Source organism: Pyrus communis, chromosome 17 (assembly GCF_041283825.1).
Source record: "Pyrus communis isolate YQ-2024b chromosome 17, ASM4128382v1, whole genome shotgun sequence".
Lineage (NCBI taxonomy): Eukaryota > Viridiplantae > Streptophyta > Magnoliopsida > Rosales > Rosaceae > Pyrus > Pyrus communis.
In genome coordinates this window covers 8317138-8337733 of record NC_142581.1, presented here as the reverse complement: position 1 = coordinate 8337733, position 20596 = coordinate 8317138, and the positions used below count along the sequence as shown (strand labels likewise).

The window sequence follows — 20596 nt, the reverse complement described above, 5'->3', positions numbered from 1 at the left end:
GCACATGTTATATTGAGATGCATTGAGAGCTCATAAACCTGCACCCCGGTGTTAGTGCTCCCGCCCGTGGCCAGGGCACAGTCCTTCACGTGATGTTCACCTCCCGCACCTTATGCTCACCTTGGATTCAAGGTAGGTGCACAGTCCTGTCGTACAGACCACTTTAGGTGGTTCCGACTCGTAGGTGACCCGCGATTATTCGCCCAGTCTTCACGTGATCGTAGCACTTGAGCTTATTTATTTACACCCAGTCCTGTCGTACAGACCACTTTAGGTGGTTCTGACTCGTGTGCAGGTATACTTATTGAGCTATATGCTAGCCAGGATTGATGAGATATGGATAAGTCGTACAGGTCACTATAGGTGACTCCGACTTATATGCTAGCCAGGATTGATGAGATATGGATAAGTCGTACAGGTCACTAGAGGTGACTCCGACTTATATGCTAGCCAGGATTGATGAGATATGGATAAGTCGTACAGGTCACTATAGGTGACTCCGACTTATATGCTAGCCAGGATTGATGAGATATGGATAAGTCGTACAGGTCACTAGAGGTGACTCCGACTTATATGCTAGCCAGGATTGATAAGATATGGATAAGTCGTACAGGTCACTAGAGGTGACTCCGACTTATATGCTAGCCATGATTGATGAGATACGGATAAGTTGTACATGTCATTTTAGATGACTCTGACTGATATATCACTTTGTATTGATTTAGTTCATTTGGCCTACTTATTAATGTATGGTGGAGTTAATGGCAAACCGTGGTTTTGGTCATTTCTGAGTATGGTTTGGATATATGTATATATGTTGTACTGTCTTATGGAAAACGATACGGGTTTTACATTAGGGCATTACTTTTAGAGGGGTAATAACTTTGGGAAGCTTGGTTTTATTGCTTACTCACACCTTCTGTTTGGTGCCCTCCAGGTTTTAACTGCTGAGTTTGTATCGACAACAATCTGTGGTGAATCTTAATATTAATGGATATTTTTGAGGGTATGATTCTTACCCATACTACTGTACCTTACTTATGCTCTGACATCGCGTGTGAAATGGGTTCGCTCCCACTCGTAGCGCACTCTGGTACTTAGACACTTTTAGATTCAAATTTATTCACTTTTTATACACTATCACATTTTATGGCTTCGTCACCTTCCAGGTGTCGGCCAGCACAGCTCGATTCAGGGTCCAAGTGGACTTTCTGGGTCGGGGTGTGTCAACTTACACAAACAAAGCATGAGTGATAATTATTCACCATAAACTTACAAAGTAATACATAAATGAAAAAAACATAAATACGTTTAAGCTCAAAAAGAAAAATCCTCCACAGAGGCCCAATAGTAGCTAGTAAAAAAAAAAAAAAAAAACCCCTAAAAACTTAGGTGATAGATGACTGCCTCAGCTTCTTGAAATAAAAAATGGCCGACAATCCATACCGTCAATTCCGCACCACAAAATAACATTTGTCCATCCCTACATCCTACTATATACAGACATTCAAAAGCCTCAAAATTACACTTCATTCCTACATCGTGCCATGTACATATCCTGCCGTAATTGGAGATTGCCTTAAGCTGCAAGTGTAGTTGAATAATAAAGGGGTAAATTTAAAATTAAAAAACAGACACAAGTAAGGCATTGCCACATCAAGTGGCCCACATGTACCCTTCACATAACTGGTTAAAGGACAAATATGGCGACAACTGGACAGCCATCCACCATTCCAAGACCCCTCCTGTAATTGCACTATTCTAATTATTACTTAGCTATATGTGTGAAACTATATAGTGACAATTTCATAATCTCTTTTGTGCTATTAACCTATTAGTATATAAATTATGGATAATGTTGGGAAGATTAAAATTTTAAACTAAATTTACAAACCAAATTATGTGTCACCAATAGAAAATAAGCACGTAATCGACACTTAATTAGTAATCCAATCGTCTACAAACACATCATTTGGTTTACACAATTTAGTTTAAAAAGTTAGTCTCCCTAACATTATCCATAAATTATATATAGAAAGTTGACATTTTTTTAGTCTGCAATTATATACTGCACACTGCTAACACATTCTTTAATTTGTGTGATTTACTCTTCAAATTTTTCTTTTTGTGTTGTGATGTGCCTTATGCTGAAGTGTTACGAGTTAGGGCGGAAATTTTGATGCCTCAAGGTGCACATTCCTATGACTATAATCACTTAGTAAGAGTCACGCGATCATGCACACACTTAGTAACATGACATACTCTTCATGAATTATTTAGGTTAGGTCATTAATTATATTACAAAAGCAAGGGGTAATCTAAGGGGTAACTTATTATAAAAATATGGCTACATTTTTTTAGTGGTCTGTGTGGTGATACGGCACTTTCAATGTTACACCTATGGTAAAAAAATTGTTGATGAGCTCTATTAACAATTGAAGTCTAAATCCAAACTTATGTTGATCTTTCGTTAATCAAACTCACTTGACTATCACGTGAACAGGTCAAATTTGTCATTTCAATCAACATTACTTTTTATGTTTGATTTGGTGATTGATCCCGTAGAAATTTGGTGGACTATCTTTTTCTTCTCATCCATCACTTGCCAATGAATCCCTGGCAATTGTATCTCCTAGATCTAAACATGCAATTGAATTTTTCCTTTTTTAATATCAAAATATGTTTCACTGGTTGAGCAATTTTTTTTTTAATTATTTTTAAGAAACACACCTTTCTTTTACTAAAGTACAAAACGACACACTCATTTCCTAATGCAAACACACTCACCATTTGAATACTCGATATTTCAAGAGCAGAAGGAAGCAACCGCTGCCAGGTGATGGAGGAGAAAAAAGAGGTCAGCCCCCAAATTTTCACGGGATCAATCACCAAATCAGACATAAAATATAATTTAAATTAAAATGATGAATTTGACCCCTCTATGTAATATTCACCTGAGTTTGTTTAACAGAATACTAATGGAAGTTTGGGTTTAAAGTTCAATTGCAAATAGGACTCACCATAGAGGTTTGATTAACAACTTTTTTACACAAAGGTCACATTGATTGTGCTGTGCCACCACAGTAACTGTCACATCCCGGCCCGGGCGGGACCACTTCCCGAGCCCGCTCCACCACCGTAGTAAGATATTGTCCGCTTTGGGTCCCGACTACGCCCTCACGGTTTTGTTTTTGGGAACTCAGATGAGAACTTCCCAATGGATCACCCATCCTAGGAATGCTCTCGTGCACTACTCGCTTAACTTCGGAGTTCCCATGGAACCCGAAGCCAATGAGCTCCCAAAAAGCCTCGTGCTAGGTAGGGATGAGAATATACATATAAGGATCACACCCCTGGGCGATGTGGGATGTCACAATTCACCCCCCTTAGGGGCCCGACGTCCTCGTCAGCACACCACGACCAGGGTTAGGCTCTGATACCAAATTATCACATCCCGGCCCAGGCGGGACCACTTCCCGAGCCCGCTCCACCGTAGCACGATATTGTCCACTTTGGGCCCCTAGCACAACCTCACGGTTATGTTTCTGGGAACTCACACGAGAACTTCCCGATGGGTCACCCATCCTGGGAATGCTCTCGTGCGCTACTCGCTTAACTTCAGAGTTCCCATGGAACCTGAAGCCAGTGAGCTCCCAAAAGGCCTCGTGCTAGGTAGGGATGAGAATATACATATAAGGATCACACCCCTGGACGATGTGGGATGTCACAGTAACCACAAAAAAAAAATTGGCCTAATAATAAAACAAAAAGACACAAATAATGTATTGTGTTGCTACTGCCTAATGTACCTTTCACCATGGTTGTTAAATTAAAAATCATGATGGTGATAGATGGCAACTTGAACGGCAATTCCCCTTGGCTTGATCTTAAACAAGGAAAAAAAAAAAAAACAAAAATAGAAAAACAAGAACAAGAGGGAAAAGCAAGAAAACAGAAAGGATAGAGGCTTTTTAGCGGATCAACAAAAAAGGAAATTAACTTGGCTTCTTAATAATTGAGGTGGAGTTTTGCCTCAATGGTTGACGAGGAGTTCCTCCTCATTTCACTTCATGACCAGTTTATGAAACTTTAAACTTATTATCGGAATTATGAATATTATAAATTATTTTATAAAGATCATTTTTGTAACAAAAAAAAAAAAAAAAAAAAGAGAACCTTTCGTCATCAAACTATACAAAAACAAATATAGATGAATCTAGTAAAATTATTATGAACTGTCTATTTATTTCCTATTTTTGATTGGCTAAACAATTCACAATTTTTATAAAATAATTTATAATAAAAAAGATTCCAATTATAAAAAGTTTCATAAAGATTCCCAATAAATATTTGTAAATTGAATACATAATAAATTAAGAAAGAACTCCTCATCAATCTTAAGAACCAACCTCCTCTCAACAAAATAGCACACTTCTATGTAGCTGTGTACTTAACACTGTAAGAAATGATTGGTTTAAACTTCGCATTATATGATGAGGATTGATCGGTCGGTCAGTCTAACAGCTAGACATGCATGACTCCCTTAATGCCAACTAAGAAAAATCAACATTGTTATTGACAATTTGCTTAGATGGCATCCAGGGAGCCAGGCACGTCATGCCTCTTGACTGGTGGATAGGTTGATCCTTAATCATCGTGCATCTCATCATAATTGGCCTGCACAATAATAAGAAGCTCAATAAACTAAATAATCCAACCCAATTATCCGCAATTATGACAATTAATAATTTGCAAGAAAAGAAGTCATCCAGGTGAGAAATTTTATCAGATCTCAATTCTTACCTGGTTCTTAGACCATATTAGATAGCAAATAACCCTAAAAACACGAAAGTTACAGGAAAAGTAACAATGTATAAGAAGTTTAACTGCATTAGTTTCCAACAGGTAAAGAACCGTGGGATTAAACAACCCTAAATACGAAAGTGTAAGCGTAGGAGATGAGTCAACAATGTATAGCAATCAGACAGTCCTACTTCTATAAGTGTCAACGACAACAGGAGATGAGTCCACGGTGTTCAAGAAGCTTAATTACATTGCTTACCCGATAGTTAGAGTACTGAATCTGAATCATAAACTATGCATGACAAAGAAATTGGAGGAAGTTACTAGAAAATAGCAATTGTATTCAAGTCTAGCTTTGTTCTCTCTTGCTCGAATTTGCTTGACTGCATGAGAAGTGTGCAGAGAAGTGGGATTTATAAGGAAAGATGGAAGTGATAGAAGTAGGCAAAGACAACAGAACATCCAACTGCAGATATGAGAGATTAGATAGCACTGCTCCTTCTCAAACAGCAGACGGCAGAAACAGGTTTTTTCTTCAACATTATTTCTCACTCTCTATTTTTTGCAACAAAATTAACATTTATCTTCTCAGATATCAGTGGTAAATATTGATGTGTATCATTATAATGTTATTAGTAGCTTAATAATGCCAAAAACGGCTGCCTTGAGCTTTGCTCTGCAGGAGTGTGGAAAGTTTGGATGTTTCTGGCGTTGGATACGGTGACCTATTATTTCCCATCACCCATAAAATTTTAAAAATAGTTTCCAGGTAAGTGGGCAGCTGTTGATAGGAGAGAGCCAACTGCCTTGTTGACCGGTATTAGACGGCGCCAAAGTCACTGCATGAGACAAATCACAGCCTTGCTTTAGGTGGTCTAACGTACTGTCTTACGGCCGTTTGTGGGACATTTGTTACCAAGGGTACTTACAAGGTAGGAGGTAGGAGATGCGGCACATGTTACAATTAGTGTGTATAATCTAAATTAATAGGAGATAGGTAGAGAGATCTGAACAATACACGCTGGAAGACAAGGCTTCATATTTTCTCACCATCATTTTTGCAAAATGATTTAAATTAAACACGTGAACAACTTGTAAAACATATAATGACACATACCTATTGTGTATCTCGATAACTACACGCTTATATTTTGTACCATATTTATGAATCACGTTCTCGATTCAGTTTATATGTGACTTGCATAAACGAGTCTTATTTCTCTTCTTTTTTTTTCCTCTCAAATTCAAGCAATAGTTAGTGGAAAGGAGTGGAAACATTTTACCACTTGTGTTACAAATCATTTTCAGTCTTATTTCTAATTTAACAACTAATCAGTAAACATGATTTGCCAAAAAAAGTAATTAATTTTTTTAAATTATCAAGCATTCATTTATTGTAAAATGTAGAGGAGAAATTGAAGAATTATATGATGACTTCTATGAAATGCCGATTACAGTTCTGGAAAAGGGAACAAATATCAGTACATATAGTATTTGGGCCATGTTTCTTGGTGTCTGATTGGTTAGCAGTTGGATTTGTGGTGGATGACTAGACTTGGGTTAGCCCAGAAAAAGCCTGACCCAAATCTGCCATAACTTAGTTTAGGTTGAATCAGAAACAAACCACCCCCCACCCCACCCCAAACCCCAACACCCACCCACCCCACCCCGGCGGTTTTAAACTTATTGCCCTTTTACAGATCAGTAATCTCAAACAACCCCCTGTTACCAACTTATTGTCCTTTTAAAGATCATTGAGTAAAATTGTTATTGGCAATATAGTGTAGTTATATTATTTTTCACATGTAGGTTCAATTTTTATAGATAACAAGTTCAATACTAAATATAGTTAGCATATTGTGTGAGTCCCACGGAACAAGAAGGGGAAATGTTCAAAGCTCCAAGTCCGAATGCCTTGAAGTAAGCACCAACTTGTAAATTTTAAAATTTTTTATTGTAATAGTATTTTACCTACGATTTAGAATATATGCTCAATTGCAGTAAAAAAAAAAAAAACACATTCTTCAAATGAGTCACAAACATTAATTTGATACTTCCATGCAAAAACACTTAGTTTACGCTAAAAACTCGTAAACAAATGCTTCCACTTATTGCTACTCACTTTTGTTAACATATAGTCCTTTTCGACTCTCAAAATAGTACATATAGTCCTTTTCGACCCTTAAAATAGTACAGGCAGGAACAGGAAGTCCAAAAGCCTAATGGAATAGAAAGGGGTTTCTACTGTGCACTATAGCCGACTGCTCACCAGTCTGTTTTGATTAAGCAACGTAAAGCACTTTCAGACCGACAAGGCATTAGGAACAAACCTACGTAGACACCAACTTAGACCACGTGTTCGTCACCAATCAAAGGCAAAAGTTTAGGATACAGGAAGTCCAAAAGCCTAATGGAATAGAAAAGGGTTTCTACTGTGCACTATAGCCGACTGCTCACCAGTCTGTTTTGATTAAGCAACGTAAAGCACTTTCGGACCGACAAGGCATTAGGAACAAACCTACGTAGACACCAACTTAGACCACGTGTTCGTCACCAATCAAAGGCAGAAGTTTAGGATAATAGTCAGATCACTACTCGGAAAGAACATCATTGACTAGTTAAGATTAAGCAAGATTCGGTACGCGTTGGCCTATCAACTAAACAATTATCACTTAACCGTTGAATGACTAATGAATGAAAAAGATTGTTAACGCGCCAGTCTACGTAGGTAGCTCATTTAATACCAGAACAGTAAAGTAGGTGAAGCCAAGACTTTTTGAATCCATTGAGGGCCTATATAAAGGGGTGGGCACCTCTTATAAAAGGGTCGGACGATGGAGAAAAGAGAGAATTTAGTCTATAGCCAAGCGACGCTTGTTACCTTTATATCAATATATTATGAACAACACATTGAATGTAATCCATCTTTGAGAAATGAACTATTTAAATCTTAAGTACATTTTATTTATAGCCTTAAGCCCAAGCCCACTAAGATCAAGAGTTCTATTGTTAACCTGCAAATTTTGAGTGTATAACAATTTTCACTCCCTCCCGTTCCCAAGCCACAAAACCTCAAGAATACCTCTCTAGAGTAGCCCTATTTCTTTGATGATCAAATAATCTGCTCCAGAAATAAAGAAAATTAAATCCCTCTACAGAGTAGCCCGTTTATCTTTTTGAAAAAAAATCCTGAAAATTTCTTTCTCAGAGAAAAACTAAATAATTGAAAAAGAAATGAAAACCGTGAATTCGAAATGGGGGACTCAAGAATCCCCAACAACTAAAAAAATGAAACTTGAAAGGTTTTTGTTTTGATTTCACCTTCTCTGGGGCCTAGTTCTCCGCAGGAATCGGCATGAGAGAGAGAGAGGAAAGAGGGGAGAGAGGTTGGTGGCGGCGGTGGTGTGGGTGTGGGTGAACTAGTGAAGCAATTTACAGGGTTTTCATTCAGAAGGTTTTTTCTTTCGTTGAGAAGGTTTCCGTTGGGGGAAAAGGAATGTTGTCGAAACGAGAGAATGACAGCTCATGAACTGAATATCAGATAACCAACGCGTGTATCGCAAGGGCATTTTGGACATTTTAATACTAAGGCTGTAAAAAACAATCATTAAAACAGAGGCAAAACAATCAAAACACTATTGAATGAATAGTACTATTTTCTCACCCAAATTATAATCTCATTCCCATGAAATTAAAATGCTATTTTTCTACCCATTATTTTCCCTAAAATAATTATTTTTTTATGAATTACCTCCAGTGCTACCTGAGCTGATTTCGTTCTTTGAAGGTTCTATTTGGAATAAATCAACCTAACAAGAATTCCCAGACTCCACTTTTGATCGGAGGATGGACACCCCACCGTTGGATTCGTCCAAGCACTTTAACTATATCCAAATGACCATCTTCAGAGAAGGCAGCATGCCATCTGAGGAATTCTGGTCTAATTGGATAGAAGGCATCAAACTCAGCTGTTGAAGCTTTCTTCATTAAAAAATAACGCTATTCTCTCTCACAACCAAGCATCCAAGATAAAACCAATTCCCTCGCTCTCGACTTTTCTTCACTAACTGGAGTCTTGGAAATTCAAATTAGATTTGTAAATGCTGCAACCCTTGAGGGTTTCTTCAAGATGGTAAAAGAAATTCACATAGAGAGGAGGGAGGGAGGGAGGGAAAGGTGTGTTTTTTAGCACTCATTATTTATTGCCTTCTAGTATATATATAATTTTTCTTAATAAAAAACCTACGATTGAATCCTTGTATGTTAATATGTTAACGATGGATACATTAATCTAAAAAAGAAAAAAACAGATGCTTGTATTGTAAGTTAACAACTAGTGGATATCATATACAAAGTTCAAAGTTCAAAGTTCAAAGTTCAACTGATGGTTAGCTTTGGTGAAAACCAAATATAGCTACACGATCTGCAAGCTTTCACGCCTCTAATTGTGCTTTTGTTAGTTTCTTATTTGAGTTTGAATTTTTTTTGGGCTCTTTTTTGTTTAACTTTGTTAGTCCAATTTTGCTTGTACTTGTGTGACCTTTGTTGTGTAAACTTGGGTTGTTGGTAATGAAAATGTTTACCTTGTACCAAAAAAAAAGAAAAAAAAAAAGATTAATGGCTCAAAGGAGGTTCCCTCTAGTAGCTAACAACACTAGGCATTGTCATCAGCCGGCATTGGACGGGCTTATGTAATTATGGAAGAGTCCAATGTCTCATAAACGTGTAGGCTTCTCATTTGTAAAATTCGCTGTATTATCTCCTTGGCCACTTGATGGCCTACTACACAAGGTTCAAAACTCAATTTCCCCCAATCTACCAACCTTCTTTGTGCACTCATAGTTCCTTCATCTCCAAATATTCAATTATTGTAATAGGAGGGTCCACATTAACATATTTTGGGAACTTATATACTAAAAATATTGAGTACTTTTTCGGTTTGATGATCACACTGTCACGCAATATTATCAATTCCTTAGTTATATTCTAACATGTGTATTACTTTTTAATATTGTATCACAAATTTATAATACATCAACCATATCTTTTACTTATATTATTACTCATAATAACAAAATCATGTTATGATGTGAAAGTTAAGATCTATATGAAACAAGTGGACCTTGCCCTCCATCCTAATATAACAACTCCTCATTTTATATATTACATTTACATTATCCAGCTAGGCTAAACTATACCATATTGGGCATTGCAAAGTTCATGGAGGTTTCTTTTGCCAACATCTATTGGAAGTCTTTAAAACCCCAAGTCTGTGTTGCAGAAGAGGCAGGGCAACAAGGGTCAATGAACCAAGCAATGAGGCCGCCAACCACAGCCCTTTGCCTCCTCTCCTTCCTTTTCTCCTCTCTAGTACTCCATACTCCCACCTTTGCCATCAAAAAGGTAAGCATTCAATCTCTGCCTCCATTAAAAATTGCAAAAAAACCAAAGTAACTTCCTTTGCATTTCACTAGCACTTGTGCTAATTTTTCATTTTTCTTTCTCCTTTCTCTGTTTTGCAGTCATATGTGGTGTACTTGGGATCACATTCACATCCCCCAAACTTATTGGAACTTGAACTAAACCAAGTCACAGACAATCACTATGAGTTTCTTGGCTCCTTCTTGGGCAGGTACCTAACACATATTTCCAACTAAAATACATAATCACCGCCTTTCGCGGATTAAATATTTGAATTTTTTCTGCAAAATGCAGCCATGAAGTTGCAAAAGAATCCCTCTTTTACTCCTACACAAGGCACATCAATGGCTTTGCTGCCACCCTAGAAGAAGAAGAGGCGGCTCAGATTGCAAGTGAGATTATTTTCTTATCTTCTTTTTTCTCTGTTCTTTTTATCCTCTTCTTAATTATATATGGTGCCGTTGAAATACTGCAGAGCATCCAAAGGTAGTCTCATTATTCTTGAACCAGGGAAGAAAATTACACACAACTCGATCATGGGATTTCTTGGGACTTGAGCAAGAGGGTGTTGTTCCACCCAATTCAATCTGGAAGAAGGCAAGATATGGTGAAGATTCGATCATAGGAAACCTTGATACTGGTTAGGTTTTCCAAGTCATGTTCATGCACTCAAATATTTTAGGAAGGCATCAATTAGCTCAATGCCATGTGCCCAATAATTTTGATTTGGATCGTTGACTCTTTTATTGGTTATTGTCACTCGTTTAGATGAGTACTTCTCAACATAATAATGTTCACAATTTGATTTTCATTTTCTTTAAACCATTAGTTTGGTGCTCTGATATATTCGACCAATTTTATTGGTTCCCACTGATACACGTGATGCATATGACAAAAATTCATGGACGTTGAGGGAGGCATTCCTTCTACAAAATTAATTATTAGTATTGTGCAACGCTTCCCTCAGGAAGGTTCAACTCTAATTTAAGGTTTTTTTATGTAGTTTTGGATCACCATTAAATGATTTTTACAGCTATTTTAACTAGAAAAGATCTTGGCATTACCTGGCTTCCTCTTATTTTATTACCTTGTGGTTTTTCACAAATAAGTATCCAAAAACTATTTTTTTATAGTAAGAGATATTTTTCGTTTTAAAGAAAAAAAATTGTAGACTCGACTGTTATTGCATTTAATTGTCCTTGTTTGCAACATTGGTAAGTTTGTTATAGCTTGATTTTTACATAATTCACTCTAACATTATCAGTCCGGATGGAAACATAAGACGAATGTAAGTTTAAAAAGAATTCCGATTGTTTTGTTGAGCACTCTTAACCCTAGTGTTGTTGAATGGAATGTAGGCGCATGGCCAGAATCCAAGAGCTTTAGTGATGAAGGGTATGGACCGATTCCATCCAAGTGGAAAGGAATCTGTCAAAATCAGACAGATCCAAAATTTCACTGCAACAGGTACCCACTCTTAATTTTATGATTATTTTCTAAGCAAGTTTAGTTTACTCTTATGTTTGCTGTTCTACAATACCAAGAATAATCAAATGTTAAATTTCATGGTGTAATTAAAGTGTCTTGGTAACAGTTAAACAGGATAGGCTCGTTGCCAATGCATATTCGAGTTAGGCAAGAACAGTAGTGGGCTAGCCCCTTGTATTTGAGTTCAAATTCATTTTTTGTAAATTAAGTAGTTTAGAACATTACCTTATCAGAAAAGTAAAGATACACTCATTGCTAAAACACGCGTGTTGAAATTGAAGCAAGAAAACAAGAGACTCTTCTTCGGTCATTGTAATCAGGCCCAGTTTTATCCAAACTTGGATGGTCCAACTGGGTGATCCCCCCTAGTAGTGGAGAAAATGGTATCTATAAGGAGGATTCATTTGAAACTTTCTCATAAAGTTGTGGTCGTTCTTATTCTAGAAACCTAGAACACCGTACAAACTCAGAATATAAATCTGCGTCAATGCCTTGTATATGATCCCATTTCTCAAAATTCAGGTAATTAGATTATAATTTGATTCATTTTTTATTAATTGAACACTACATCTAAGGTCCTAATCAACTATCTTGTTTATAAGGTTTTTCAAATCACCTGCTAGCATGTGCTATAGTGAAATTTATCTTTACTCGTTCAAAGCGAAGACAGTTGAGGTTTCACTTTAAAATCAATTGACAATATGGAAAGTAACCTAATTACTTATTAGTATACGCAAAGTCCTTTTTTTCCTCAATGTTAGATTCACACTCTCAACATAAAAGAAGTCTCAGATGGTTAGTTTCATCTAGACGATGTATTTTACTGTGGCACTGAGTGGATTATAAAAATCTTTCTATTATTGATAGTACGAAAATACCTCCCCAAATCAGAAAGAGATCATCTTCGTATCTCTTTCTCTAAAGCCACCAAATCAAGTGATCCGGGCCCTTAAAATTTGATCAAACGGCAAAAAATTATTATAAATTTTAAAAGTTTTTACTAACTTCTCTATTTTTAACTATTTGATCAAATTTTAAGAATCCGAATCACTTGATTTAGTGGCTTTGGAGAACCTCTTTCCCCCCCCAAATCAGCTTGCTTAATATTTGAAAAAGACATCTTCTCTAGGACAATAAATTAACCTACCAAGCTATTGAAGTCAAACTCTTTGTCCAACAGCTAGCATGAAAGAAGATGCCTCATGCTCCCATGCATATCAATATAAATTTAATCCTTCATTGGAAATCTAACTCCTATTCACTATTCTATTAGACTCTTTCACTGCTTGTAGTCCAAAAGAAAGACAGTAAAAGAAAACATATATATTACGGACCTGGCTACTCTGCTTTCCCAATTCCCATATATTCCTATCATCTTTTATTTGTGCGATTACGGTTAAGTCACGTCAACATTTTATATCACTATTAGTTTTTATCTTATTATTTCTATAAAAAAAATCAATATAAAATACTGACGTGGCTTAATCGTGATCGCATAAAATAAGAAGGGATGAGAGTGTATGGAAACTGAGAATTCAGAGAAGCCGGGACCATATATTACAAGGCAACTTCTTTAGATTAAGCAAGCAAATTACGTTATTGATGAGAGAGAAGACAGGTCCAGAACATGACCGTTGTTTTAATATAGTTTATTATCTGCATGTATGCAGTAGTCCCTCAGCTGTTTACAAAAGTGTATTTTGGTAGGAGTATAACGGCTCACTATTAGTTAATCCTGATATTGTCTTTAACTGAATTACAATATATATACAAAAGGTTGTGACTTTTATGCAAAAAGTCTCAATGTTATTAGTAATGTAATCACTCAGTGTATGTTGCATTTTATCTGAAAAAGTTTTCGACGCTGGATTTTATATACTTCAACATATTTGTCATATTGTAAATTAAGGTTTTGACTTGTTATATAGTGGTAACTTTGTAACCCATTCGGTGACAAACTTTTTGCCATGAAAGGAAGCTAATTGGAGCAAGATACTTCAACAAGGGCTTTGCTGCAGTTGCTGGCCCCCTCAACTCCTCCTTCAATTCGCCGCGCGACAACGATGGCCATGGTTCCCATACCTTGTCAACAGCTGGTGGAAATTTCGTAACCGGTGCAAGCGTGTTCGGCTTTGGTAATGGAACAGCAAAGGGTGGATCACCAAAATCCAGGGTTGCAGCCTATAAGGTCTGCTGGCCTCCAGTGGGAGGAGGTGGGTGCTTTGATGCAGATATATTGGCTGCATTTGATGTGGCCATCGATGACGGCGTTGATGTGTTGTCCGTTTCATTGGGTGGAGATCCCACCACATTCTTCAATGACAGTGTTTCAATTGGTGCTTTCCATGCTGTTAAGCGTGGCATTGTGGTGGTTTGCTCGGCGGGGAATTCTGGTCCAGCTGAAGGTACTGTCTCCAATATATCGCCATGGCAGATCACGGTCGGCGCCAGTACAATGGATAGGGAGTTTCCTAGTTATGTCACCCTTGGAAACTGGAAGCACTTGAAGGTTAGTTATAGTCCCTTTTTCCGCTAGTGATTTTAACACGAGTAATGATATTCATACTATGTTTTTATACCATATTTCTATACCACCTTAGGTGGCATTTGATGTGGACAGCCACATTATTTGAAAAATTTGCAAAACCCTAGGAAATGAAGGAAAAAGACTCCTCGTATACTGTGGCGAAGCCAGAAATCGTCAGGGGGAGGGACGAAACTTAAAAGGGTAAAATATCTCAAAAATGTAGACAACCAAATCGGAGTAAACGATGTTAACGTCACTCATAATTTATCAATACAAACCAAGGTTTTAACAAACGTTAGACACTAGCCAGGCGACGGGTTGGAACCTAATCTAGACTTAAGCGAATTTACGTAAATTTATTATATATCATATAAATAAGTACATTTTGCACTTAATAAATGTACTATATTCTATAAATAAACATTGAACCATACTTATGTTATTTTTTTAAAAAAATGGATAACAAAATGTTTACATGTTATTTGGGAGGTTTTTTTTATTAACAAACAATATTATTTATCTTAAGGGGGAATTAGCTAAACTTCATACTGGGCTAGTTATAATAAAATGGTTTAGATTTGCTTTTGACAATAATCAAACCGAACACCTGCTATTTGGGAGTTTTAGGTAAATATTGTTATATGGAATACAATTGAGAAAGAGGAAGATGGTGGAATAGAGAAAATGATGAGGAAATTAAAACGTTAAAAAAAAAAGAAGATAATACAAACAAAATGTCAGCAAAATAGAAGATGGTGGAGTTAAAACCGAAATGTGGCGGACCCAAATTAGAAAGGAAAAGAGGGGATACGAGTGATGATTTGTCCCTGTTTAAATAATTTATTTTTTCTTTAACTCAATAACAGAACGACGTCGTCCACTAAAGGAAGGATTTTTTAATTTTCAAGCGGGACCAAAACGCCTTCGTTTTCTGGCCTGGTTTTTCTATAAAGAATTACAACCCTGTGCACAGTAGCAGGGAAAAACTAGAAACAAGCAACATTTCATATTTTCCAACGGGACCAGAGGGGTGAAACCATCGCTCCAAGGCTAGATTTCCGATGAGGGGAGGGGCGGACGCCCCTCCTTGCGCCTTTGTAGCTTCGCCCTTGCTTGTATACCACAATTATCATTTAATTAACTAGTTTTTGTTAATTATTAGTTTATTAAAGAAAAATGTTATTGACACTCTAAAAATCTCATTCTACACTCTTAACAAGTGTATTTTTGTTTTCTAATATATAAAGTTTGGAGTGTAAAATGAGATTTTTGGAGTGCTAATAACAATTCCCTTATTAAATAATGAACTAAATTTTAAAATCTGATTAATTCAAATGATGTGGTTGTCCACATCAAATGTCATATAAAATAGTATAAAAATGTGATACAAAAATATGATATAAATAACATTCTCGTTTATGTCCTGCACTCATATCCATGAGTGCAGAAAATATAATTCATTAAATATTCAGTCCGAAGTGCAGATAGAGAGAAGAGTGGACTACCAAAATAGTTAGCGTCCTTTTTTATTCTAACATAAATAAGACATGTTAGAGTGTTTGAGGGGAGCTTACGTTATATATATCCTGCAAAACTACTCAAATCTCTCGGGTTTTTCAACAGTTCTTGTAAAAGATTAAAATTAAAAAAAAAAAAAAACTTGATGCTAGATTACATATTTAATTTAATCCCTTAAAGTGTACTTTTATCAAAATTTATATTCAATTTTTGTTATTTAATGTGTATTTTTATCTAATCTCTCCACATTAAATTTTAATTTTATTAATATGCACATATTTAGTTCTTTAATTATAAATGAACATAAATGAGAAAATATTAAAAGAAATTTGTGATACAAAAATATATAAATACATAAGTATACAGAAATGACTGTGCCAAAATATATAAAATTGACTTTTTTGTACCGAAATATTTGTACCTACATGATTGTACCGAAATATATTATAATGAACCTAAATGTATGCACCGAAATGTATTATATTGAATTAATGCACCTAAATGTCAATATCGAAATGTATGTACCAAAATGTACATACCGAAATGTATTCACCGAAATATAGTATATTGAATTAATGTACCTAAAAGTCAACACTCAAATGTGTGTACCAAAATGTACGTACTGAAATGCATTATATTGAATTAATGTACCTATATGTTTATATCGATGGATATACCAAAATATTCAAATGTATTAATGTACCTAAATGAAGAACATACAAAATTGTTATCAAAATATATATTATAAAAAAATGAGTTGCCTAAATGTAGACATTAAAATATATTATGATGAATGAAATAAAAATTAAATTTAAATGTAATTAGTACATTAAAATAAAAATAAAAAGATAAATAAAACATCAAAATATAACTAATAAATGAGATGATTAAATGTACTAGGGACTAAAATTGGATTTTAATCTTACACAAGGTAATAGTCTAAAACTCATCCTTTTTAAGGATTAAAATGAAATTTTCTAGGGTTTTTTTTTTAACTTTAATCCTTCAAGAAGATTGAAATTTAAAATAAACCTAGTATTAGATTACATATTGATTATAATCCCTTGATGTGTCCTTAATTCAAAATATTTATTGTGCATTTTATTTAATGTCTCCCATTAAATATTTAAATTTATTAATATACAAATTTTAATTTTTTTTTACCAAAAAAGAGTTTTTAATTTATTAATTTTATTTAACATTCTTCAAACTTGAAAGACTTAATTAATGTACCTAAATGTTAATTAGTACTGAAATATATGTATTAAAATATATGCACCGAAATGTATTATATTAAATTAATGTACCTAAATGTGTGTACCGAAATGTATGCACTGAAATGTATTATATTGAATTAATGTACCTAAATGTTTGTATCGAAATGTATGTACCGAAATGTGTGTACCTAAATCTATGCACTGAAATGTATTATAATAAATTTAATGTACCTAAATGAAGAAGACAAAGTGCATCGAAATATATCGTATAACAAAAATTAGTTTATCTAAATGTTTACAACAAAATATATTACGATAAATGAAATGAAAATGAAAATTATAATGAAATAAAATTAATACATTAAAAATTAGGAAGAAAAAGAGAAATAATTAAAAAAATCAAAATATAATTAATAAATGAGGTTATTAATGTATCAAGGGACTAAATTAGATTTCGATCTTACTTATGGTTTTAATCTAAAAGTCATCTTTACCAAGGATTAAAATGAAAATTTCTGTAAATTTTATCCACTTTGTTCTGAAGGGACAAAGCTTATCGGCTGTTGCTTTGCGGAGTAAGAAAAAGAAATTCTACCAACTTATTAGTGCTGCAGATGCTAAAGCAGCTAATGCATCAGCTCAAGAAGCGTAAGGATAAAAACATTAAACTTTCGATTTTCATTGTACTAAAACCATATTCAAGTTCTCTAAGTAATCTGCTTATATGATGCTGCAGTTTGCTATGCAAGCCCAACACGCTTGATCCTAAAAAAGTGAAGGGAAAGATATTGGCCTGTCTTCGAGGGGACAATGCAAGGGTGGACAAAGGTGAGCAAGCCTTCTTGGCTGGCGCCGTGGGAATGATTCTTGCTAACAATGAGCTTACCGGGAATGAAATTATTGCTGATCCACATGTTCTCCCTGCTTCACATATCAATTTCACCGACGGGAACCTTGTCTTTGCTTATATTAATTCAGCTAAGTAAGATGGATGAAGTACCTCCAAATTACCAGTTTTAGACTGCATTTGTTTCACATGTTAGGATGCTTCACTTCAGTGTCAGCAGTATCAAGTTTTTTGGTAAAATTACTAATTGAGAGACTTACATATTTTGATAGGTCTCCACGGGCTTACATAAAGCGCGCAATAACAGAACTGGGAACGAAGCCATCTCCATTCATGGCAGCATTTTCATCGAAGGGACCCAACGCCATTACACCAGGCATCCTTAAGGTTTTTTATTAGCAAAACAATTTCTGTTCATTGAACAGACTCCCCAAGTTTTTTGCTCGTTTTAAGTATTCGGTAACTGTTGTTTTACATTAATTCAGCCTGATATCACTGCACCTGGAGTGAGTGTCATAGCAGCCTACACAGAAGCACAAGGGCCAACAAATCAAATGTTTGATAAACGGCGAATTCCATTCAACTCAGTGTCAGGCACATCAATGTCATGTCCACATATTTCCGGCATTTGTGGCCTTCTTAAAACCCTCTATCCTCATTGGAGTCCTGCAGCCATTAAGTCTGCAATCATGACCACTGGTAAGAAGTCCCTAAGCACATTAGTTTATGTATTCACTTCACATTAATGTCTGTCAAGAGAGCATTACTCATCTGTATGATATTTTTTTTTTTTTTCAAATCTTGTGTTACACAGCGGTAACACGAGATAACAGCATGGAACCATTGCTCAATGCTTCTTTGTATGAAGCAACACCATTTAGTTACGGCGCAGGACATGTTAACCCAAACAGTGCTATGGATCCTGGATTGGTTTATGACTTATCCCTTAACGATTACTTGAACTTCCTGTGCGCAATTGGCTACAATGAAACACAAATTGAAATGTTTTCAGAGGAGATGTATAAGTGCTCCAAACCAGCTATAAGTCTCACTAACCTCAACTACCCCTCAATCACTGTCCCTAAAATCTCTGGATCCCTTGAGCTGACTAGAACAGTGAAAAATGTTGGCTCTCCAGGAACATATAAGGCGCATATCCAAAATCCAGATGGTATATCAGTTTCTGTTGAGCCAAAGGAGTTGAAGTTCAAGAAAATTGGTGAAGAGAAAAGCTTTAAGGTACTCCTGCAGGTTAGAGAAGCAAAACAAGATAAAAACTACGTGTTTGGGAAGTTGATATGGTCAGATGGTAAACACTATGTGAGGAGTCCAATTGTTGTCAAGGCTGCCTAAAGCTAGAATAGTAGGCATATTGCTTCAGCTTATTTTACTTCACCTCACTTAGTTTCACATTTCTTGTGTACTAAGCTAATGAGTTACAATAATTATTGGCAATGAAAATATTACTATTATTATGGGGAGAGGGGAGAGTTCTAGCTAAACTATTACAATAATTTAAGGGAGAGAAAAGTTTCAGGCCAGGGACGCATGCGTAGAATTTCAATACCATATCCACCAGGATACTGGCCACATGCCACTATATATATGACTACTAATGTTATTACTCATTTGAACTTGTATTGGATGGGATTAAAAATCATAAATATATTTCAAAGCAAAAACAGAAAAGAAGCCAAAGGTTATACTTTGATACAAAAATGGGATTATCTGCAGGCTTTAACTAATTTGACTAGTTTATTTAATCTAATTAGTAAGGGTAAAATACAAAAAACTATCTCAACTATTAGGATCACGACAGTTTCATACCTCATCTTTTAAAATTGACAATGTCATACCGCATCTTACAAATTTGTGACAATATCATACCTCCGTCAATTTTTCTGTTAGTTTTTCTATTAAGTGCTGACGTGGCTTAATTCGGGACCTACTTTCTATTAAAAAATTATTAAAAACTAAAAAACAATTATTTAATATTTTTTAAATATTAAAATAATAATAAAAAGTAGAAAGAAAAAAAACCCTCATTTTGTCCCTCCCCTCCTCCCTCCTCCCTCCTCCCTCCTCGCTCCTCCCTCCTCTCCCCATCTTCATCTTCTTCCCCCACCTGCAAATCCCAACAAAAAAAAAAAAAAAAAAAATCCAATTTGTCTTCCCTCACACCCACACTCAGTTTCCCCCACACCCACACCCACACTCTTCTCCCCTCCTGCAACCCAGAAAAAAAAAAAAAAAAAAAAAAAAAAAAAAAAAAAAAAAAAAAAAAAAACCCTATATCCCGTCGGCGGGATCTTGAGTGCGCAGAGAAGGTGGAGGATGGGTGCGGAAGAGGATGTGAAGAATGGATGAGAGTGGTGGATTTGAGGTTTGATGGGTTTTCAAAAAAAAAATTTTCCTCTTCTTCTTCTTCCTCCTTCTCCTTCTTCTTCTTCCGCAGAGGAGTTGATGGTTTTCAAAAAAAAATAAAAATTTTTTCCTTCCTTCTTTTTTTCCTCTTCTTCTTCTTCTCCTTCTTCTTCCTCCTTCTCCTTCTCCTTCTCCTTCTTGTTCTTCCGCAGGGGGGGTGTTGATGGGTTTTCAAATTTTTTTTTTTTTTTTTTTCTTCCTCTTCTTCTTCTTCCTCCTTCTCCTTCTCCTTCTCCCTTCTTCTTCTTCTGCGCCGACCGGGGGTGGGGGGTGAATTTTTTTTTTTCCTTCCTCCTTTTTTTCCTCTTCTTCTTCTTCTTCTTCTTCTTCTTCTTCTTCTTCTTCTTTCTC

The 20596-nt window shown here is 35.7% G+C and overlaps 1 protein-coding gene across 2 annotated transcripts; it reads left to right on the top strand.

The window, feature by feature from the left end:
* Positions 1-9946: 9946 nt before the first annotated feature.
* LOC137749174 (subtilisin-like protease SBT5.3) lies at positions 9947-19296 on the top strand. Of its 2 annotated transcripts, none has more exons than XM_068489289.2 (11): positions 9947-10206; positions 10326-10435; positions 10519-10616; positions 10700-10864; positions 11583-11691; positions 13687-14221; positions 17519-17622; positions 17711-17956; positions 18094-18208; positions 18307-18520; positions 18636-19296. In XM_068489289.2, the coding sequence occupies exons 1-11, from the start codon at positions 10024-10026 to the stop codon at positions 19172-19174; spliced, it is 2418 nt and encodes an 805-aa protein (XP_068345390.2). In that variant the 5' UTR covers positions 9947-10023; the 3' UTR covers positions 19175-19296. The 2 variants fall into 2 exon arrangements, with proteins under 2 accessions (XP_068345390.2, XP_088545948.1); XM_088689822.1 differs by having other exon boundaries at positions 9998-10206; positions 10700-10831.
* Positions 19297-20596: the final 1300 nt, after the last annotated feature.